The sequence below is a fragment of the Cornus florida genome, unplaced genomic scaffold (genome assembly GCF_030987335.1).
Source record: "Cornus florida cultivar Cherokee Brave unplaced genomic scaffold, ASM3098733v1 CherokeeBrave_3.0.0_Hap2_Chr06, whole genome shotgun sequence".
NCBI lineage: Eukaryota > Viridiplantae > Streptophyta > Magnoliopsida > Cornales > Cornaceae > Cornus > Cornus florida.
This window is the reverse complement of record NW_026775576.1, coordinates 103,971,827-103,994,656: the sequence shown is the minus strand read 5'-3', so window position 1 is coordinate 103,994,656 and position 22,830 is coordinate 103,971,827. Positions and strand designations below refer to the sequence as shown.

The 22,830-nt window shown below is 34.4% G+C and overlaps 1 protein-coding gene across 6 annotated transcripts; it reads right to left on the bottom strand.

Moving 5' to 3' along the window:
- Positions 1-278: 278 nt before the first annotated feature.
- Positions 279-22,347, bottom strand: LOC132313563 (folylpolyglutamate synthase). Of its 6 annotated transcripts, none has more exons than XM_059812384.1 (18): positions 22,199-22,343; positions 19,387-19,468; positions 19,051-19,249; positions 17,328-17,539; positions 15,933-15,998; positions 14,697-14,806; positions 14,416-14,476; positions 13,596-13,679; positions 9,246-9,302; positions 9,084-9,144; positions 8,738-8,784; positions 8,506-8,583; positions 6,185-6,343; positions 4,729-5,076; positions 3,176-3,254; positions 1,713-1,862; positions 835-1,028; positions 279-586 (listed from the first exon to the last, which is right to left on the bottom strand). In XM_059812384.1, the coding sequence occupies exons 2-18, from the start codon at positions 19,426-19,428 to the stop codon at positions 527-529; spliced, it is 2,007 nt and encodes a 668-aa protein (XP_059668367.1). In that variant the 5' UTR covers positions 19,429-19,468; positions 22,199-22,343; the 3' UTR covers positions 279-526. The 6 variants fall into 6 exon arrangements, with proteins under 6 accessions (XP_059668367.1, XP_059668366.1, XP_059668368.1 ...); XM_059812383.1 differs by having other exon boundaries at positions 1,707-1,862; positions 22,199-22,342; XM_059812385.1 differs by lacking the exon at positions 19,387-19,468 and having other exon boundaries at positions 1,707-1,862; positions 22,199-22,342.
- Positions 22,348-22,830: the final 483 nt, after the last annotated feature.

Below are 22,830 nucleotides of genomic sequence, written 5' to 3'. Positions count from 1 at the left end.
TTTATTTCCTATCCTTGTCCTGTTTGGTGTTTCCCAACTTACTAATTCTACATTTCACCCCTGGATTTGAGAATCAGACAGAAATCAGTTCCACATTCAGTTAACATTTCTTGGGGCAGGCTTAACTGAGATTCCAAAAGCAGAAGCCTATTTAATGATTTAAAATCCGCATACACCCTAAGTTTACAAGCACATAAAATAAAACACTGCCGACCAATATGAATATTTCTTAATGCATCCTTAAGATACTCTCAGTAAATGAATTATGAACATCCCAGTAAATAAATTCTGAAAGCTGAATACGTTTATCATCGTTTAGTATTTTACATGAGATTAAGGCAAGGATGGTGATGATGATAACATCAATTATTTTACAGAAAACACACAATAATTCATAATCCCCTCCCATTTTGGAAGGAAATACATTATTAGTTCAGCAAGCTGGACAGATATTCAATAAGGAATTGAGAAAAAGAATATCTAGTGACAAATCCGTGTTTGAGACAGCTTCAGATTTTAGTTTATATTATCTCCTTATCAACTTTAGTACATCTCCAACCAGATGCAATGATCCAGTTACAAGAACCTGTAAGTCCACAATAACATACACGTCTGGTTAGCAAGGGTCCGATTTGTTCAGCAAATAGACTCAAATCTGGAAAATGAATGACGATTATGATTGATAAGAGACTGTATGTACATCTATGATCAATCTAATAGGAGACCCACAATGATCATTTGTTCACACATTTCTTGGTATCTGATAAACTGCAAGTATTTTTATGTGTTTGTAAATGAAGAACTATATAAACTTGAAACAAGGAATATCCTCACCTGTATTCTCAGAGAGGGGTTTTCTCTAACACAATCCCTTAACCAATTTATTGTCAATGGCAATGAAGGAATTACTGCACTGCAAGCAAAATAATTGCATGCAGGGCGGCAATGCGAAACATCCTCGTAAAGGAATTCACGGGGTGGCAAGTACTCGGCACCATCCATCTTGCAACTATTGTCAAGCACATCATCTGCTTGGGCATATGAACAAAAGATCAGATTTTACTGGTCAGATCAGAGGTAAAAACCTTGAACAAAAGAGTTATATTCCCAAATGTAAGCTCAACCTGACCCGAAGATTAAAGGATTATTCAAAAACAAATTCAGTTCACTGGTCAACTCTTTTCCAAGATCGCTTTCTCATAATGCGGACAGGTAACAAATATTTTATCAAATTGAGATATGCTCAAAGGGAGCCTCTATACCAATAACCTATCATCTGTTATTTCTCGATGTGAGGTTGGGAAATATAAAATTCACTCGAACAGGTGAACAAAGGACCTATGTGAATTAAGCACATATGACAGAAAAATTCAAAAAAATATTCAATGAGCCGTCAAATGATAGGTATTAAAAACAGAGTTCATCTCATTGGGCTTTAAAGTTTTCAACAAAAATCTTGATCAATTATAAACTTTGGCTTTGGGTGATGATATACAGGACAGAACCAATTGCAGTATTGTCTCAGTAATGCAACGATTAGAAAGGTAAAAATATTTACCAAACTATGGGCTATCAATGTATGAACACCAGAAAGTTACTAAGTTAGTAATGTCTAGTATATAGAAAAAACAGGGAGCGACAGTTGGCAAAAAATGACCAATAAAATATTAAAGCTTTTCAGTAAGCAATGAATTGGAGAGAATTACCTTTACCATGAATTATCTTCTCCCATATCCTCTGGAGGTTGAATTGCCATGACAAGTCCCTAACAAAATTATCCAAAGGAATGACTGAGGCACCAGAAGTAACCTTGTTATATGTCGACATACTTGGGACGAAAATCGCTTTGGAGAAATGAGTGCCTGAGCAAGTTAAAATCAAGTGTTTTACTTATCAGTGCTCCGTTAAATGATATAAAAATAAAAAAGGCAAAAAGTTAAAAATAAATACAAAAAGAAAACTTCAGGGGAAAAAAAAAAAAAAAAAACCGAGGAGGCTGACTGTAAATTTCAAGACATGGACCACTATTGATGCAGAAGCAACAAAAAAGATGTGACAAGTTTATAAGAATCAAATGTCATCGGTATTGTGATATATTAGTGGTTTTATGGATTAGAATGTTTGGTGTCTACGTTATGTACTTGGATTCTTTTTGCTATTTCATATTCCTTGTTGGGCTATCTGAGTCATTCTAAGAGTTATTTAAGTATGATCTCTTTCCTTGGTTTGCTTTCCACCCCATTATTAGCCTAGGAACTACATTTTTTTAGAACTTGAGTCCTATCTGGTTAAAACAATAAGTGGGAATTTTTTTAGAATGTTGGGTGGTAATGTGATATATAAATAGAAATTCTTGATGTAAAACGAGCTTAGAGTAGACCATATGATTTTTCTTAGTCAAAGGATGAGTGTAAATCTCGTCTATGCACTTTTTCCCTCTTTTTCTTAAACTTCTTTCTCATTTGCTGAATTTGTTATTCTGCTACCAACTGTTTAAGGCCTTATGTCATCTCTAGTCCATTGCTCAGATGTTTTCAGGTTACTGTAAAAGCTAACAAAAACTTAAATGGAGTGTCTGCAATAATATTTACTGAACACTCGAACAGATATCGAACTCCATACAGGAACACTTACAAACCAGGACAAGACCACACCACATTACACAAAGCTGTTTAATTCTTGGGGTTCCCCAAAAAAACCCCACTAAGCCTATACTTCTGTAAGGCATTTACCAGAACAATTTTCTTTTCTTTTTCTGACCAACCATAGTAAGAATCACCCAGTTAAGTTGCAAAGAAGATGAAAGAATATTAATTAAGATGTTTTGGCCATAATGACAAGGATGACTTCAACATGGGATGAACTAGCTTGGTCCAGGTTCTAGGCACTGGAAGAACATGGTAAACACCAAAAAGGATGTATGGACTTAAGGTTGTGAGAAACAAGAAGTTCACCAATGGCTTTAGCAAAATATATGATTCTGGACAGAATGAAATGGTGGGAACAAGAGTTGTGTAGCCACTAGCCAACAACATATAGATATGTTACATCTTTTCCGAGGTGAAGATGTTAAGAGAGATGACCTTTTTAAGGAAGAATATGTAAGAGACAGATGATCTTTTTAAGAGAGTAAAATCACAGCCTGGCAAGTCATTTGTGTTATAAGCAGCAGTACCTGAAGAAGCACATGTATTCACAAGCCGTGGGAGAAGAATTTGAGGGTCTCTTATCTCCATGCAATTAAATAAAAGAATCTGCAAAGTATGTACTCTATATATGAGGCGTCATGTCATCTAAACAATACAAATGGTATAGGAGCGAGATAAAACATCTATAACCATAAGGAGACATGATAACAGGATTAATATATTCTTACGATGGAAACCATGAAACAGATATCAACTGAAATATTGCATTCTAGCAAAAAATAAGGGTAAATTACACTCACACCCCCTATGGTTTGCCCTTATTACAAAGGGTAGTCAAGATTGATCTTTATTACACTGACCACACTAATTGGAGTTAGATAGCTAACAGATGTTAAAATTCACCTTACATGTTATTTATGCCCTTCAGTTTATAAGATTAAAATAAAATAAAATTTTCTTGTACTGTAAATGACTCTTTTATCCTTTAAATATAAATCGCCTCTCTCCCCTTTATCTCATATTAGGGCTTCAACTTTTTATTTCTTGACTTGCATACAACATAATCTGTATAAAAATGAAGGAGTCATGCACTTGATACATATTTTCGTTGTGATTGTTCTGGGGAGTTTGGAGGTGAAAGGCAATTCAGCTTTGATTCGTTGCCTCAGATCTTCCTCAAGCCGGCATATTTTCCTGAGTCTGGATGCTGCGAATATGTTTCTGGGAGATTACTGAAGCCACAAAGAGATGAACTAAGGGAATGGAGTGACATAGATGAAGATAGACTCGGTATTTGACTTGTGCTTGGACTGAAGAGTCATCCATTGGTGGGAGTCTAGTGAGTTTCTGAAGATTTAGTGTTACTTGGGTCATATGTATAGACTATAGACTAGCTACCAGCTAGAGAACTGTAATCAACATATTATGTTGATGCAATTGTACACCCAGGAAGGTTTGAGAAATTGAGAAATATATGTAAAGTTAATCAGATGAATATTTAAAATTAATTTTGTAAAATTTGAAAAATTATTTATGAATTAGAAAATTTGAAAAATTATTTATAAATTAGAAAATTAGAAAAATATAATTAATATAAAAAAATTAATGTAAATCTTGATCTGAATATTATAATTATATATATATATATATATATATATATATATATATATATACACTCCTATTTTTTGATAACTGTATATATATATATAACATAAAGAAATGTAAATTTAGAAAATGTAATATAAATGTATAACACATGGTATATTGTTTTGGAGAAGGGGAAGGGCAAATCCGCCAATGAAACTTGAGTACAACTGTAGTTTTGCGAATATTAGAAGGCTATGTACGTCTTTTCAGAATTGGAAAGGGCAAATCTGCCAAAATTTTCTGACAGTTCTAACGGAAAGTTAACGTCAGGGGGGTGGTTGTAATCGAGTGTGGAACCTCAGGGGAGGATGGTGTAATTAGGCCCAATCTTAACCACCGTTTGTAACAAGGGCAAACCTCAAGGGGTGTGAGTGTAATTTACCCAAAAAAGAATTAAAAAACACTGCATTTCACTGTTTTTTGAGGATTTTACCTTCCGGAATATTTTGTATGATTCCTTTTCCTTGGTATGTTTGGTGTAACCATTCCCCCAATATTCCTCCACATTTCCAACCTTAGAAGAAGAAAGTGAAGGTGATGGATTCTTATGTCCTTTCACAGCATCAGAGAACCATTTGGCACAAGCCTCCATGCTCTCAGGACTGTGAGCTCCGTCCAAGTAGAAGATCAAATCTCCAGAAGAATTTTTCCTGACTTCTAATGAACTGTGAGTCTTTAGAGAAGAATCATGAACAATCTGAGCCCTTCCAGAAAGGTGTGCAGTTGAAAGACCTCTTACAAAAGCCTCTGGCAAATCGTCGTCTTCTTGGCTATCCTGATTCTATATTAAAAAATCTGAGCAGTTAAATGCACCAATAGCAAGACAAATAGAACATACCTTAACCTTAAACTATCCCCATTCCAATTTAAAATAGCGATCTTTTGTTAGGACAAAAAATAAAAAAAGGGAAAGTAAATGAGGTTCTCTCTGAAATTGCCAATACTTATAAAACAAGAAATCCATAGAATAATTACGGATATGAATGAAGGAAATCCTCAGTTCATGGATTCATGCAAATCCCAAATGGTATTCCTTAAGATGTCGTTCCTCTTTTGACATACCAATCAATTTTCATATATACTCAATTTAAGATCCATTGTAGAGCAAAAAACTCTTTTTTTTTTTTGTGTGCGCGCGCTTTTTAATTTTCTTGATAGAAATCAGGAAAATAATTCAATAGAGAGGTTATGTAAAGCAAGGAAGAGATCTCTAAAAAGAAAATTCAAAATACAAAGTTATCTTGGCAAAACATCTTCTTGGAAAGAGTCTCTAGAAATGGCACCCTCTTGGCTAAGAATTGGCCTTTGATTTAAACATCCTCCTAAGAATCTAAGAAAAAAGAATCTCCATCTCTAAATAGGCCCACAATCTCTCTGATCACATAAACTAATCTCCAAGAACCTGTAAGCCTATAAGAGATCTAATTGACAACATTAAAAGGATTACTCTCCACAGTCTAAGGAATCAGTCCTCTTGTGAAAGACTCTGTTCAAGAATCCATTCTTTCACCCATTTGCTAGCATTACAATTATCTCCCCTCTAATGTAGCTATGAAATTCTTTTTACAATTGCCTACCAGTCCCTTCTTCCTCCTGTGCAGTGCCATAGTCTTTAAATCTCCCTATTCATTCTCGCTATCTCTAACACATGCACAGGCATGATAGGCATGTACAGGCAAGCATGCTAGAGTGTGTGTAACTGTGTAAATATAAACATGATACTGTTACTATTCCAAGTACTATAGTCATTTTTTAGCCGCTTTCCAATTTTCCATCATTCTCAAAGGAAAAAAACGAAGGTTACCATGATTTCAAATATGATGATGTAATAACTATAGTTTTCATGAAAAGAATAAAGAATAATTAAGGGTGTATGGAGTTCAACTAACATTTTGGAATAGCTTTTCCCAGTTTCCTGTACTTCGAAGCCAACTTTTACAAAGGGAAACAGCAAGACCAGCATTGCTTAACTGGTGGTCACCAGACAAGCTTAGCTTTACTCCACCCAACTTTTTACAGTCAAGTGGTGCTGCCACTTCCACAGGAACCTGAAAAAATTACAAAGAGATCAATTGACAATTCTTCTATGTAGGACTCGAAGAACGAGCTGTTCCATGCAGGATGCAGAGATATAGCAAGTAAGCAACAAGGTCTCCCTTTAGGAACGAATACACTAAGCTAGTGACTATCTTCAGACTTAAAATATTTTTTTTATTGTGTAATGCGTATATTAATTTGGATCATTTTCACATCTTTGGATCTACCAGCTGCAGTCTAACTGCATCTTAATCTAAAAATAATACAACACAGATATGTATATGCACAATCTTGTGAATTTATGCATCTATATAGAGAATCGTGATTAAATCAATTCAAATCAGTTAGGGATCACAAGTTAACCAAACTATCAGGAGAAACACCCAAACTAACCCGGTCCTTATTGAGATGACACTTTTGGGAGCAGATGAACAATTAAATCGAGTAGAGGCAAGTTTGGAAAGAAGGATGGATACCTGCACCAAGTGTAGGGTGAGCAGATGAACACTTTTCATCACAATTGAGCACCAATACGACACCACTTGCCCATTTTTGAAACATCCAGAAGCAAATGCAACGCATTGTTCAAAGGAACGCCCTAGTGTTTACTCTTATATTCTTTGGATTCATAATCATATGGTCCTGACAAAAGTTAAGCTGGCTAAAATTTCAGAGTTCAGTTTTTTAGGTTATGACCTAGATAGGATGGAATGGAGATTCAAGTTTTCGTAGTTGATACCAATAATTGGAAAAAGACTTTGTATCAATAATTGGAAAAAGACTTTGTTGAGAGAAAAGGCTCAAGGGTTGTTCCGAGGTGTTGTGAGGTTTTGTTGAATTTATCAGCTAGAGTCAGAGCTTTGGCAATTTATGTGACCACGCTGAAAATAATCATTGCATTTGAGGTTAAGAAAGTTAAGGAGAACGATAAGATAAGTTTTAATGTATTCTTATTTTCTGGAGGCCTACAAAAGTATTTGTGTAAAAAATAAAGACACTAACTTTTGCTTGGCAACCGATTTGAAGTGGTAGAGAAAATGAATTGACAGTTTCAAGCTGTCAAGCATGAGGAACACTTGTTCGAATCTAAAGACTGCTAAATTTTACAAATAGCGGCAAAGATCAAATGTAGAATGGTACCTAACCCACTCTTCTTAAACTCTCCATTGGCAGGCCCTTTTTGTACAAATCAAACCTAAAGATGCACATTTTCTGCACCAACAATGGTTTCGATGGACAAAATTTCACAAGAACTAATAACTTCTAAAATCTCTTGCAAGGAGAAGAAGAAATTCTTCAATTCTTGCCAAATAGTTTTCTTTATAGTTATTGATTAAATCTTAAACTCTTCCTTTTCAATCTTCTCTTTTTCATTTTCCCTTTAGTGGAGGTCTATGTCACCTGGACTCGGGTGCATGTGTTGGGTGCGGGTATGTATCCAAGAGACAAATATATCAAATCTCCAAACAAAAGGACAAAGGGACACCACTAAATAATCATATTACCTAAAAAAAAAATATTTAATTTTATAGAATAATATTTTTTCTTTATGATACATAGTGTTTAATAAAGGCATTTCACTCATTTTGAATCGATAGATCATAAAATTGAATAATTGGATATGCCTTTTAGGTGTTGTCCAACCAAAGGGTCAGACACATATCCCATACCGATGTCTGAGTATAGTGTGTCCGACACGGGTATTTCAACTACTTTTGAAGAGTCACATGTAACATAGGTGGAGGTATGAAGTTGTTGCTCCCGTCTTGCTCGTTCTTGTTGTGATAAGAGGTTGGAGAAAGGCAGTGACAGGGTCAAAGAGATATCTACATTGGAATAGAACCAAAGTGAGAAAAAGATGTAGGTATGGTCAAGGACAGAGCAGGAGCCTTTCTTGGTAGCATACTATCACATTGGATTAGATTTTAGTCCACTATTGAGTCTGTCTAGCAAAAAGATAACTTCTATCCACTGTCCTTTTCAGGACAAGGCATTGACTACGGATCTCTTGCATACGGTGTTTCTCAATTTAAAAAAATTAAAAACACAGCATCATGTCCCATTTGGAAATATTTTTAAAGAAGTGAAAAATAAACCAAATGGAAGACATGATCATGATAACAGGTTTCCAACATGATCTATCCTAGAAAAAGAGAAACCAAGGAAACATTACCATCAGTTCACCAGCCTTCTCCTGAAGAACAACCATTGCTTCAGCAAGTTGGGGCACCGTAAACGCAGGAATGTGAGGCTTTAGGAGCAGGGAAGACATCAACCCAATTCAGAAAAAAACTTGAAATGAAAACTGCCAACCCAGATAATCAAAATACATTTTTACAATAAATCATCCATTATTAAGGAAAACCAGATTCATGTTAGTATAAGTATACATAAGATCATTATACCTTGAATATTCCAGCCTTGTGAGAAGCAATCTGTTCAAGGGTATTCCCTGCATATTATGCAAATATACACTCCAGTTCAAACATGTGAACACCTCTTGCTATGTTTTCCTCAACTATACAATTCCAATTGCAGAAAGAAAGGGATAGAAAATTGGAAAAGTAACACACACAAAAATAAAAAATAATAAAGAAGAAGAAGAAGATGGGAACAGTCAAATGCAAGTTTACCAACTTATAAAGCATGCCCAGAGAAATATGTACAAATGAAGATTGAGAAAAACTGTTTTATCAACAAAAAACAGAGAGGTTATTGAAAAGGATGTGAGATGTTCAGAAGAGAACGCACCCAACACTTCCATGTGATCCATACCCAAAGACGTAATCCCACAGGCAACAGGTTCCTCAATCTGACAAAATTTTGATTAAATCTCATGCCATGGACATCATTCTACGGTCAATTTCTACAATTTATTCCAAGCCAATGTAGGTTCTATGGGAAGATGCATACCACATTTGTTGAGTCGTTTTCCCCTCCAAGACCAACCTCAATAATAGCAACATCTACCTATCAAATAAAAACTACATTTAGTCGCAGATGTATCATAATACGGTAAACAAATAAAGAAACAATAATATAGAATTAAACAAAATATTTCTTTATAGAAGTTGAAAACAAGGAGCCAATACCGTAGCAAGTGCAAGTACATGAGGGGATGGACCGGCACCCTTGGCTGCTTCAAATTAGACTAGAGGGGGTTTGAATAGGTCTTATGGATACTGCGAACTAATTATAAAATTTCACTTAATTTTTGTCCACTTTTCAGTTTAATTAGCCACCACTTGTCTCAATCAATATCATAAACACAGAAAACAGTAAAAATAATGTAAAGAGGAGATCCACAATATTTCATGTGAAAACCCTAGAAAGGAAAAAACTATGGAACTTTTAAACCTAGATACACAACTAAGTTGCCAGATTCTAACCCCAAAAATCCCCTAGTTACATCTGACCACGCTAGGTGATCCTCCTCGGATTCTGTCATGCCAGTCAACAAACTTGATCATCCACAAGCTTGATCTCCATGGTTTGTTCAAATCCTTGTTTTCCCCAAAATCACCCAGTTGTTTGGTTAGAGAGTAATCTCTTCTGTGCTTCTTACTTTGAACTATTCAATCACATAAAATATAGAACTCTGTGAAAACCTTAAATTGATTCTCAAAGCTTCTCTCTAAAAGTATAAATTCTCTCAATAATATATATAGAGGTTAAAAAGAAACCCTAAATTGACTTTAACCCCATATTCATAGCTAATGTAGAAGTCCTACATGAAATATGAAAGTTAAAACAATTAAAAATTATGATTTTTGCAAGTTTCCAAATAAACTGTCCCAATCGATCAAGTGAAGAAATTTTCAGTTGAGCGATCCATTGAAGCTTACCGGTGTTGTTCAATCAAAGCTCATTGTTTTACAACTTTTTCTGTTCAAAAGTTCGATTGATCCTCCAAAAGTTCGATTGATCAAACATTTGAATAACATGTTTAACTTTCTTTTGAGCCTTTTTATAGATCAAATCTAGATCCGATTTTCAATCTATCTAATAAATTATTCCTACATCTGCTAGTGTCTAACTTCACCTTTTCCTACTTTTCTGATTGAGATTAATGATAATATTGATGTGTTGTTCTTCATTGTTCTTAATCTTCAATATCTTATATGGTTGTAAACAAAGGACTCTAGATATTTTGTTCAATCTTACAATCCTTTTGGGTAGTAAATTGTCATCACATGACTCAATATCTAAAAGTAAAAATCTATTAATTTTCTAGATGATAAATAATTATATAAGGGAATTGCTAATACATATGTGTAAGTGTGTTGCTTTAAGACTGAAACAATGGACAAGATTTTGAGAACATGAATGTCATAGGAGTACTTACGAAGACTAAAAATGCTCAACAATGAACATGAGCAGACAATGAAGCAAATTTCGACTCATCCACTGTCAAAGATGCAATGATAACATGATCCATCTCAAAACCTTGTCCAACTGTACAGGACAGATATCTGTTTCGGCATGTTTGGGTTTTAAGTAAATATCGTACTTCCCACTTTTTTCTTACCATGAAAAAAAAGAAAGAAGATTCTATATCACTTTCGAATATATATTGACCACAACAGTACAAATCAGAAACAACTATTTTATGACTACTGCAAGTATTCGATCCAGACTAGAGCTTTCTGATTAGTGCCTTATTCTGCACAATCAATTCACTAATCAGAAAATTGAAAATTAGGTAATAACCGAGACAAGAGAAATTTCTTGATTTCTGGAATCTTATGGTTCCTCTTGGACTTGATTCATGAAGCTTCTAACAGAAGAAAAAACTGTTACGTCCAGCAACCACTGACTTCATGAACCAAATTTAAGGATTTTGTTTTTGTTCTGCTGGACAGGCACCCAAAGGAAAACACTTGGATTTGAGTGTAGCAAGAACATGTCACTGAGGAACTTATAAAGCATCACTGCATTGTTAAATCCTAAAACCCCAAGATTGGCATACCTGCTACAGCTCTGGGTTAGTAATGTAGGAGGCTCGCCAGAATTTAGACACCTCTGTTGAGATCTTATTAGAAACCACCGAATTGGGATTTATTTTATATTTTATTTTCCTAATGACTTTAGGGTTTTAATTTTGGTAGTAGAGTTTGATTAGGGTTCCATTTGATGCTTGTATATATGTGTCTTGTGACATTGAGTAGAAAGCTTTTGATATTTTTGAATATTGACATAAGAGTAGCCCTACCCGTCCTGCATCACTAAGATATGTGTATTATCAAGTATTTACTTATTTCTTATTCTTTTACATTTCTCAATTTTTGTAAATTTTAAGGATTTTTCAATTTTTTAAACTCACTTTGTTATGTAATTTTCTACGAAAACAGATTAATGTAGACTAATATATGTATAAAATGAAGTATTTATGTATAACACACATATATGTAGTTTAAAACAAAACATTTAAATAAATAGGTTGAAAATATATATATATATATATAATGGAAAAAAAAAAAAAAAACAAAAAACAAAAAAATCTGAAAATCAAACAGTAGATCATTTTTACAAACTACATAAAACAAAAATTATATAAATGATTTACATACTTTATAAATGTAAATCACTTATTCTCTTCAAAAAAAAAAAAATTAGAAAAATGATAGATGGGAAATTTGTATTACGTTGAGCAAATTTCACACCAAAAAAGGACAAATGGGAAATTTGTAACAAGAGTCACGAACATGTATGTCAGATCTAACATAACATGTTAGAATTAGCTGGGAAAAAAAGAAAAAGAAAAACCCAATTACAATCCTACCAATCATTTGCAACATTAAAAAGCTTTTATAGGAGATTTATGGTTAAATCCGTGTTCTTTTCCCATTTGAAGTTGTAGATTTAAGTGGTTTGATGTGTTTGGACTTTGGAGGTTGTTTAGAGGTTCAAAAACTCATTCAAAGAAATAAATGAGAAAATTTGAAAAAATAATAGCTGGGTGGCCAAAAAGTACTGTTGCGTCCATTGCGGCCAAGTTGTGCCAATCGGTTGAGATAGCAGCCGAATCCCAATGAGTTTTAAAACCATGTTAAAAACAGGTTCTAAGATATGGGAGTTTCATAACATAGGAGGTGGGCTTGCACACTCCATGGGCCTATACATGCTGCATGGGCTTACTTTTTTTCGGTAAATACAAGGGCTTACTTGAATCTATATTGTTGTGAGAAAGGGCTAAGGTACACTATGGAATATTTGAAAACTAACTCTTAAGACAATATTGTAGATGATATGGTAGTGGCCTTGTTAGAGGATATACACACATGAGGAGGCATTTTAAAGGATATAAATATTAAAGTTACACATTAATAGCTTGAGCTCTTAAAGAGATGGTGGTTAACATGGTACTATAGCCAAAAGGTCTAGAGTTCAAACCTCACTATTCCCAACAAGCATTAGCTCTCACTGAAAAGGAGATGATCCAGCCGCACCTTCCACTATGGCTACCTTGTTACGACTTCACTGCAGTGACTAGCCCTACCTTCGGCTTCACCCTCCTTGCTTTTAAGGTAACAACTTACCCTGATAATTAAAATCGAAACAAGTGTGGGAACAAAAGAAGTCCACGCGTTAGGATTTATACACGTGAAGGGACATGTTAAAAGGATTAAGATTTTAGAGTAGATAGTGGTTGACATGCTTCTTTATGTAAGATAGTTGATCGAGAAACCATCGCCCAAATGCGCTTCGACTTCTAATGAAGAAAATGCAAATCTATGGAACAATTTCAACTCTTAAGGATATCCCACACCCCAAATTTTAAAACGTAAAAGGAGTTTATTTCATTTAAGAGAAGTTAACATTTATAACAAGTTCACTTCCAAGAAACTTTAGGAAATCATTTCAAAAAAATAAATAAAAGATAAAAACAATTGTTCTTTAAATTTACTATTTGCTTGAATTTAGATTGCAATTGAACTAGAAATCAAATAGCTTTGACTGCAATCTACTAATGATGAGTAACAGTTCTCAATTTAAGATAAATGTTAAAATTCTTCATAGGGGAGGTTGTTATGCTAAGCTTTAGGCAATTAATTTTAGTTAACAAACAGAGCTCTGAAAAATACAACAGCAAAGTTGATAACTTCTTCCAAACGAAATGAAATTCAGTCTACCTAGATCTTAAATAAAATAGTTTAATGAGGGTTAAATGACCAAAGCACCATTGACATCTATCTAACCAATTAAGCAGAGTTTCAGAAAAATTAATAAGCTTTGACGGCAATAGTAAAAATGAGAACTGACCTTTTCATATATAAATATTTTGAACGCCAATATAGTAAGGAACTGGAACAGTGGAGGCATTGGTAAGTCCTCTGAAACCTTTTCCTGTAAATTTGAAACTTCCATTATCAAGGAATTTCCATAGTAAGATTATTACTATCAAGCAGCCATCACACTGAAGAAAGGTGCTTCATGCATCAGAACAGATCTGATTTGCAGAAGTCGGGGTAAAGACTACCTTTCTACCTGAAAGGATATGACTTTGTTCCCATCAAATTTTATTGTCTGTTAATTTTTTTAAAACAAAAATAAATACCAACATGAAGAAATGAGATGCAAATAATCTGAATACTAATAACAACAAATGACCAATGCTAGGAATTCTCAAAATTTATTGACCATTTCATCTGAAGAGGCAAGCTCATCCACAAATGTTGTTTCTTTTGACAATATATCATGGATGTCATATATATTGTTTGAATTAACAAAAGAAAAAACTATATTCATGATGGCTGCATGTTGCCAGACCTAGTAAAGGAAAAAGGAAGAAGCAAGAGCAACACCAAATTACCAGTGATAATAGCAACCTATAGGAAATGAAAACAAGAAATTTGCTATACACAGATACTCTATAGATAAACTACTGACTTCCAAAAGGAGCCTATCTACTAATCTCTACCCAAGAATGCTATGGAGATGACATATCTAAAAATTCAGTTCTTAAAAAAACATGATTTACACATAAGCAAGTAACAAGGGCAGCATTAAAAGTTTGGAAAAGCATATCCTTAAAAATGAAGTTTGTCCCGTCTAAAAATCAAAGACATGCATGAAAGAGTACCTTCAATTGGTTCCAACAATCCCAAAAATACAGTAAAAATTTATCTTCGCATATGTCCAACCTACACAACCAGTTCAAAGATACATATTAGAATAACAAAAAGGATGACAACATTCAAATCAACCATAAAACCTCTGGGTTGTCTTTGTCAAAACTTACCTTATGCATCCCCTATATTTATTTTTCAAACTCTCATGGGTTGCATGTGTGTTTGTGTGTGAGTTGAGAGAAGGAAACAATAGCCATGCAGTTGATAGAAGGTGATGCATTTGGATACTGACCCGTTTAGCCGGAATCTCTCTCTCACATCAATTAAGTGAGGAGAAGTGAAGAGTCCAGTTTTAAAACCACTCTCCCGCAAAATTGCCTCACAGAATGTACATGTTGAACCCTGAAATATGATTTCAATAAGAAAAACAAAGAGCTTGGGAAATATATTCACTAGTTTTAATCTATTAAATCTACAAAACTTTCATGCTGAAATTAACAAAGTTTGGGGCATCTAGATTAGAAAAGTCCATAACAACAAATCCATATCATCCAAAGGTACTAATTACAAATTTGTATAAAAATATAAATCAAGATCAACTTGCCCATTGTGTTCTTAAATTTTCGCCAGGGTGCACCATTAATCTGGTTGATCATCCAATTTCTTCAGCTCTCTCCTTTCTCTCCTTTTTTCTCTACCGTATCATGTGCAAGAACTTAATACAATAGAAAATTCTTACATGTACTAAGTTATAAAAGGAGTCCTAGTTCAATTTATATAAGAAATCTTACGTAATTAATTAATCTAAATTTTCAATATTAACGTTAACTTCCTCCCCTCCCCCACTCCTTTTTAAGGGTCGTTGCAGTTTAGGCATCTACTTGGAAAGATATCCATAATTTGTCATCACAACGTATATTTGAGTTTTTTATTCATGAAAGCTGAAGGTAGAAATTAATATCTAATGATTCCATTGACATATTTTATGTCCGAAGTGCTATTGCTTGGTGCAGTGATAAATTGGGGCTTAAAGGCCTTGAAAGCAGGTTTGAGTTTAAGAGATGTCATTTTGTGCAGATAATGCCAAATATTAGTATGTACCAACCTGCCCTCCAGAACCTTCAATCAATAAGGACCATAATGGGTAATAGATAGTTTATATATTTTTCTCCCGTGATTATCATTCATTGGAGGATCAACTATAATTACGGAGAATGAGAAGTTCCAATCTACCATATCTTTTTCTTTTTGACAACTACACCTGCGTCTATCTCTGTGTCCACTGTCCACAAAGTTGTGTTTCAGTTTTTAGAGGTTTCCAAGTCAGAAACCTTGTGTCAGTGTTAGACACCAGCACACTCATCGGTTTTCTCATTACAAAGGATATTGATTGTACATATTAATCACAAAAGTTACATACAAATTGTAAAACAAGAACAAGCAGACTTCTTATGACGGTTCTGAGAACAATCTAAACCTATTTGACTCATTAAGAATATGAAATAATACACTTAAAGAGAGAAAGTACCTTTCCTTTAGTTCCGGCAACATGGATGATTTTAAGGCTAGCTATATGCTCCTCCAAGCCTAAAATCTGTAAGGAAAATATGCATTCTGTTTCTCACTTCCAGGAAATTCTGCTTTCATGTACTTGAGAAATTCTATTGACAACAATTCAATGTGAAGGCATACCATCCGCTTCTATTAGCAGGAACAAGCACTTCCACAGAAATTAAATGATTACCACTCCATGAATCTTTAATATGTACAATGAATGAAGCATGACAGCTCAGTACTTACCCATTTGAAAATGAAAATTGACACTAGTATACTATTACCATACAAAAAGAGTATATCAGATCAAAAATTGTTATAGAATTGGGTGTCTTGAAAAATATGTACATGGTACACCCACTGTCCCAAAAAACAGATCATTTTTTTCTTTTCTAGATGTCCCACAATATATGTCCACTTTGAAATAGAGATTGCAGAAACTTTTCCAGATTAACCCATTACAATTGGATACGAGTGTATAACCTAACATGAAAACAGAATTAGTTTTAGAAATTTGTAGTTCTCACTAGAATGTTAACTCATTACATGTTTGTCTTCTTAGAAAGTTGGGATTTCTAAGATGGACTGTAAACTCAGGATGGAGTTTAGGAGAATTCTTAACAACATACAAGCATCAATAATTTCGGTTAGGAACAGTAAAAAAAGGAGCACATTCAATTCCTAGGCTACCCTTCAATTGGTGCAAGTTCGTACCACAGAGCAATCACTTTGTCAAATAAAAATGTTAGGTTTGTTCTGAGTCTTCCAAAATTGAGTAATGCCTAAATATATATTCAATTTTGATTTCATAGTACTAGGTTAAATTGTCCTTATTTTACTAAATCCCCCCCACGTAGACATTTATAGATCCCTGTATGCAAATGCTCCCATTTTCAAAATGACATTATTTCAGAGAGAGATAGAACTAGTGTCATACTAGTCTCGTACCACAGAGCAATCACTTTGTCAAATAAAAATGTTAGGCTTGTTCTGAGTCTTCCAAAATTGAGTAATGCCTAAATAAATATTCAATTTTGATTTCATAGTACTAGGTTAAATTGTCCTTATTTTACTAAATCCCCCCCACGTAGACATTTATAGATCCCTGTATGCAAATGCTCCCATTTTCAAAATGACATTATTTCAGAGAGAGATAGAACTAGTGTCATACTACCCGGATTACTTTTATGGCTTTGAACATTAAGGTAGGTCTATTGCAAAACCAAGGTGGAAATTCATGCATGTGTTACTAATTATACTTTAACAAAAATGTGAATACAAGAAAAAATAAAAAAATAAAATCTGAATGTATTGATTTCTCAATCATGAATTTTTTTTCTAAGAAATTGACAGATTTTAGCAACATTACCTTAATATACATCAACATCCTATCCAATTTCTTGTATTTACCACCTATAGCTGACCTATCTCCGCGTTTTTGGAGAGTAATGAGAGAGGAAAGTGCTTCCATGGCAGTTTCATACGCAGATGAAAGAGGCAAATCTTGTGAGTTCTCTTTGATAACCAAACTGCGTCCCATTTTTTCCATGACTTGAGATGGCATCTTTGTATAACAAAACCCTGAAACATTAAGCCAACAAAGAAGTTCGGAGACAACATTGATCTGCACTCAGTATTAAAATGAATAATAGCTTATAAAATATCATAAATCCTACACTTTGTGCACTGATAAAGACATAAAGTTTTAACAATTATAGACGGACAGAATACGTGGAGCTTCATCCAGATGACGGACCTGAACCTTATAATCAGTGAAATAATGATGAACCTGATAGACTAACCCAGTATAATGCATATCTAGAAACAAGCATAATGAAAAATGGCAAAGGAAAACAATATAACAAAGCAGAATATATAATGAAAAAGGAAAAGGCTGCAAAGCCAGGAAAGGAGATCTCCATTTCAAAATAATGTCTATCAGGATATATCTTCTATGTTCTCCGTCTCCTTCTCTAATTTCTTAGAGGTTTGATTTCAATAATATGGAGGGGAGTCCTTTAGTAGTCTCTAATCTCCTCTTTGCGGAGGATATTATTACTTTTTGTAGGTATAAGAGGTCTAGCTAAAATATCTTCAACATGTTTCCATGTGCTTTGAGGCAATGTCATGAATAATGATCTATCTTGGCGAAGTGTGAGATTAATCTAGTCGGGAGGCAGTGTATGTTCTTGGATTGGCTGAGAATTTGGAATGTAGGGTAAGTTCTCTGCCATCCTCCTATTTAGGATTTCCAATTGGTGCATCCTTAAAGCAACCTGGTCCTGGTATCCAATGATTGACAGATTTGAAAGGAGATTGGCAGGGTGGAAAGATAAAAACCTATCAAATGGCATAGACGACTTAGACCAAGAAAACTTTATTTAGGCTTGCCTATATACTGTGTCTATTTTCATCATTCTGCATGTAGTGGCTGAAAGGATGGAAAGATTCAGAAGGATTCTTTTGGAGTGGAATGGGGGAGAGGTTCAAATACCATCTTGTGAGCTGGAAGACTGTGTACTCCCCCATTGTACTCTGGAAGGGTCAGAATAAAAATGTTCCGGCAATTAAACCAAATGTTATTGGGTAAAAATGACTGCGGAGACATGATATGCCACGTGATATGGAGTCCTGAAAGCTTGTGGAGGGTGGTGGCAAAGAACTTTGGGGATAGGATATAAAAGCTATGGTGTGGGGTTGGGCTCTTAAGGACTAAGGACATTAGATAGAGGTAGAGTGAGTTCTTAAAATACATCAAGTTTGTTGTTGGCAAGTGGCAACAGTATTAAGGCAAGATTCAGTATGATATTTGGTGTGGGATGTCTTGGATTTAATACAATTGATAAAAGGTTAAGGCCAAATTGTACTTACCATAACAAAGGACTCCAGTTCCCACTCACAACTGGCTCTTTGAAATTTGACTGATTACATTGGTATAACCCCCATAACTTCAAGTAATCTTATCTACTCGTAACATCTTCGGAAATACCGAAATACTCATGTTCATAATTGATTTTAAATAAACAATAAAGAGAAATCACTAAAGCAAGAAGGAAAAAGCATCAAAAAGTGAATTTATTAATCAGATATACCTTTCCGCCTGCTGTTTGCTCTGGAATGGAGCTTAATGAAACCAATGGAATAGAGGACATCTAGGCCAGCGGACAAACATGAAACTTTCCATGTTATTCTAGAGGATAGTTGGCGGTCCCTCTGATGGAATTGTGAAATGCTTAGTATTCCCTTCCTCAAATCACTATTTGTGTGAACGAGTATTAAGTGAGACCAATCCTGCAAGATAGGCTTCCAATCAACACATTGAGCAAACGATGTTTATAGGTAAATGGTGGACACCATAAGGATGCTAGAAATATTTTAAAAATACAACAATGGCCCAAAATTACAAGGAATATTAGGTGAGGTTAAACCAAATACAAAGTCTGAATGTGTCTGTATTCTTCAACTTCCATCAAATATGGTAGCCTGGCTCTCTAAAGAATTCCTTCGAACCTGTAACGGGGATATGAAAAGTGATATACACATGAAGTGAAGGAATGAAAGGAGAACAGAGGGAGAAAGGGAGAAGACAGTAAGATGAAGGGCACATCAGATCGTCCAAGCTTCTCATTTACAAAAGTAGAAGGTGGACATAAGAGAGAAAACAATAGAGGGAGGCGAAGTGGCAACTTCCACACCTCTCAAATCTAAGAGGATAGATAAAGATAGAAGAGATGAGAGAGCTGAGAGGAAGAAGGGAAGGAATAGAGAGCTCAAAGCTCTTCCAAAAACAATTTCCTTTGAATTTTATTGAACTAAAGCTAATCATGTTCTACACTAATTGAGCACGTGTATAGGCATCATAAACCCTAAAAACCTTTTGAAACAAATACTACCCAACACAATAACCTAACAAGAATCAGATTCTATTCTAAAAAATGACAATACAACAATAGTATCCAAAAAGTTCCAAATAGAACTAATCATCAAAATATATTAATTAATACATCATTTTCTCATGGGCCATGCATCGATTAGAGTGCATCAATTTTTTCTTCAGGAAAAAATTTTAAAAAATAAATTGAAACAAAAAAAACTCAATATTATGTTTTTGATTCTTCAAGATTGAACCAATATTGCAGTATCTTGTATCTTGTACTTTGATGGATCTTTGGCCCTTATTCTAAACTGACATAATCCAGGTCTCTTGGAAAAAATTTCAAACACATGGCAAGCATATGAATCATATGATCCATAAAACGAGAAGAAAGGAGACAGAAAAGAGGGATGCATTGCATCTTCCAAGCCTCTCATTCACAACAGAAAAAGAGGGAGGTGCAAAGGGGACTTCGGTTCTTCTCAAATATAAAAGAAGAGACATACAATAGAGAGATGAAAGAAGGGAAAAGGAGAAGAGGAAAGGAAAGAGAGAAAGCACAAAGCTCTTCCAAGTTCCAAACCCTAAAAACTCAGGAAAAAAAAAAAAAATTAAACCAACACTGTTCAAGATAGTAACAGAATAATACTCAAATTCCACAGTTCCAACCATTAAAACCACTAGAAAGTTCTTAATATGGAAATACAATAGTATCATCCAAAAGACTTCTAACACCGCTAATCCTCAAAACATATCAATCAACATGTCATTTTTTGTGGGCTACACATCAAACAGAATTCTATATCCCCAACTAAGCATCAAATAGAGTGCCCATTAAATAGATTGCATCAATTAGCATATCATCTTCATCTCTAACTTTCCTACACCTCTCCTTTCTCTTTCCTTTACTCTCTAATTCTTCTAATTTTTTCATTGTTCTCATTCTTCATCACTGCTTTCTTCTCTATCTTATTCTTGTCCCTCTCATTCTCCGAAATCTTTTCCATCTAGTAAGATTATTTGGGAGCTTGCAAGGCATGTTGGGGCAGCTTGTCACACTTTCCTAGGCTCGTGTGTTGTTTGATTGCTTACACAAGCTAATTTGTATCTAGTTTAGTAATCTATCAAAGTTTGTGGCTTGATTTAAGCCTAATGTGTAGGATTTTCTTGCTAAATAATTTATGGACAATATACTTGGCTGTGATTTAAATATTCTTTGTTTACTAATATTCATACATGCTTAATTGTCTGGTTGTTATAAGACCTAGTCACATACAGTTCTCCACCCACTTTATAGAAGTCTTTTGGTTCGTGTGGAGCTGCATCACATTTACAATCACATAATTTTTCCTTTTCTGTTTTGACGCATTTAACTCTCCCAACTTTCAATTATTTTTCTTTGACTCAAATTGTTATAACATGGAGCAAGTTGTATGTGTCTTACAACATTCAGCAACAATGTAGGAAACAAATGTTAGGCCATAAGATATCCCACCTTATCAAGAGCTTTCAAGCCTTGGGGGCCTAAAACTAGCTCTGACTTCTTCTCTTACAAAGTTGAATCCACTGTCAGTGTTTATGCAATACACTTAAACAGTCTATATATTATTTTAAGGATGGTTTTATTCATCACCTACATTCACTCAACACAGATTTAAGCACCCTAAGGAACGCAATTATGTTCTAGTAACTTCATATGATTATATTGCCAACTCACCAAAACAGTCCCTAAAATATCAAAGAACAAATAACGTTTCTAAGATTGCACTCTGTTTTTTTCTTCTTCTTTTCCCAAAAACCATGAAACTTCAACTCCATTCTTTCATAAAATCTGTATCAACGTGAACTTGCCCTCTTGTTTGGCTCTTGTATAAAATAAGAGAAAATAAACTAAAATGACATTTTTGACCATTTTCTTTTCTGTTCTCTGATTCTTTCATCAAACAGGTTGCGAACAAAAGGGCAGAAGAAAAAAAACACATAATTTTCACTTCAGAAAATTTGATACTTCATTCCAAAAAATAATAATAATAATAATAAATTGATACTTCAATGCAAAGACATTATATGAATTAAGCGGATTAAGACACTCATGGTATAGTAAATAAAAAGAAACCATTAATAGATCATAAAGCATAAATACAAAATATATATATGCACACACGCGTGTATATATAGATAAAGAGATACTGAGTTTTCTGAGGAGAGAATATCTCAGTAAGCACATCATTCCGTTACACGCACATGCATATATATATATACACACACACACAGAGACGCGTATATGTAAAGACAGATACTGGGTTATATGAATAGAGAGAGAGAAAATGAGAGAAAATCTTGGACTAGTAGATTTTGTAACTTACACTAGAATTGGCGGAGGAGCGTAGAACTTGGCAGAGACACCATTATCCTTACTCCCCTTCTCCTCTGCTTAATAAAGCGGCCTTCTCTATCTTTTTCCAGTGGGTGGTTAACGCTCTCTCTCTTTATACATTTTCTATGTTTGTGTGCGGCGTATATGTGTCTGAAATAGGAGTACATGATGTCCTTTGCTTGTGGCTGTTGTGATTCATCCTCCACGTAGATACCATTTTTAGGGTTTCTTGGGCCCACAACATTTTTTCTCTTTTCAGCGAATGAAAATTACTTGATGTTGAAGGTATACATGACCCAGCCAAAAATTATCTACATATCATTATTATTATTAAAAAATCAAAACAATTTTGATTCGAATTAGACAGACTCGCACTCAATTTTGAGTTTACTGTCAACCTACCCAAATTACACAACTAGGGAGTAATATTCTTTAAAATTGGGTAATATCCCTCAAATCTCGAAGTAAATTGTAATATGTAGAGGTGTTGGATGAGAACTCTTTTATTTTTTTTATTATTTTAAGTAAATCAAGTTGGGTACTAAGTCGCATAAAGTGAGAACGGAAGTCATAAACAGTGAAAATTTAAGCAGTTTATGAAAATTTGAGCAATAGTGCACG

Coding starts and splice junctions, on each gene's coding strand:
- LOC132313563 (XM_059812383.1), bottom strand. CDS start 19,428: ATGGAAGTTGAAGAATACAGACACATTCAGACTTTGTATTTG. Junction 8,785..9,083: donor GGATCACATGGAAGTGTTGG/GTGCGTTCTCTT, acceptor CATAATATGCAG/GGAATACCCTTGAACAGATT. Junction 587..834: donor ACCCCTCTCTGAGAATACAG/GTGAGGATATTC, acceptor GTGGACTTACAG/GTTCTTGTAACTGGATCATT.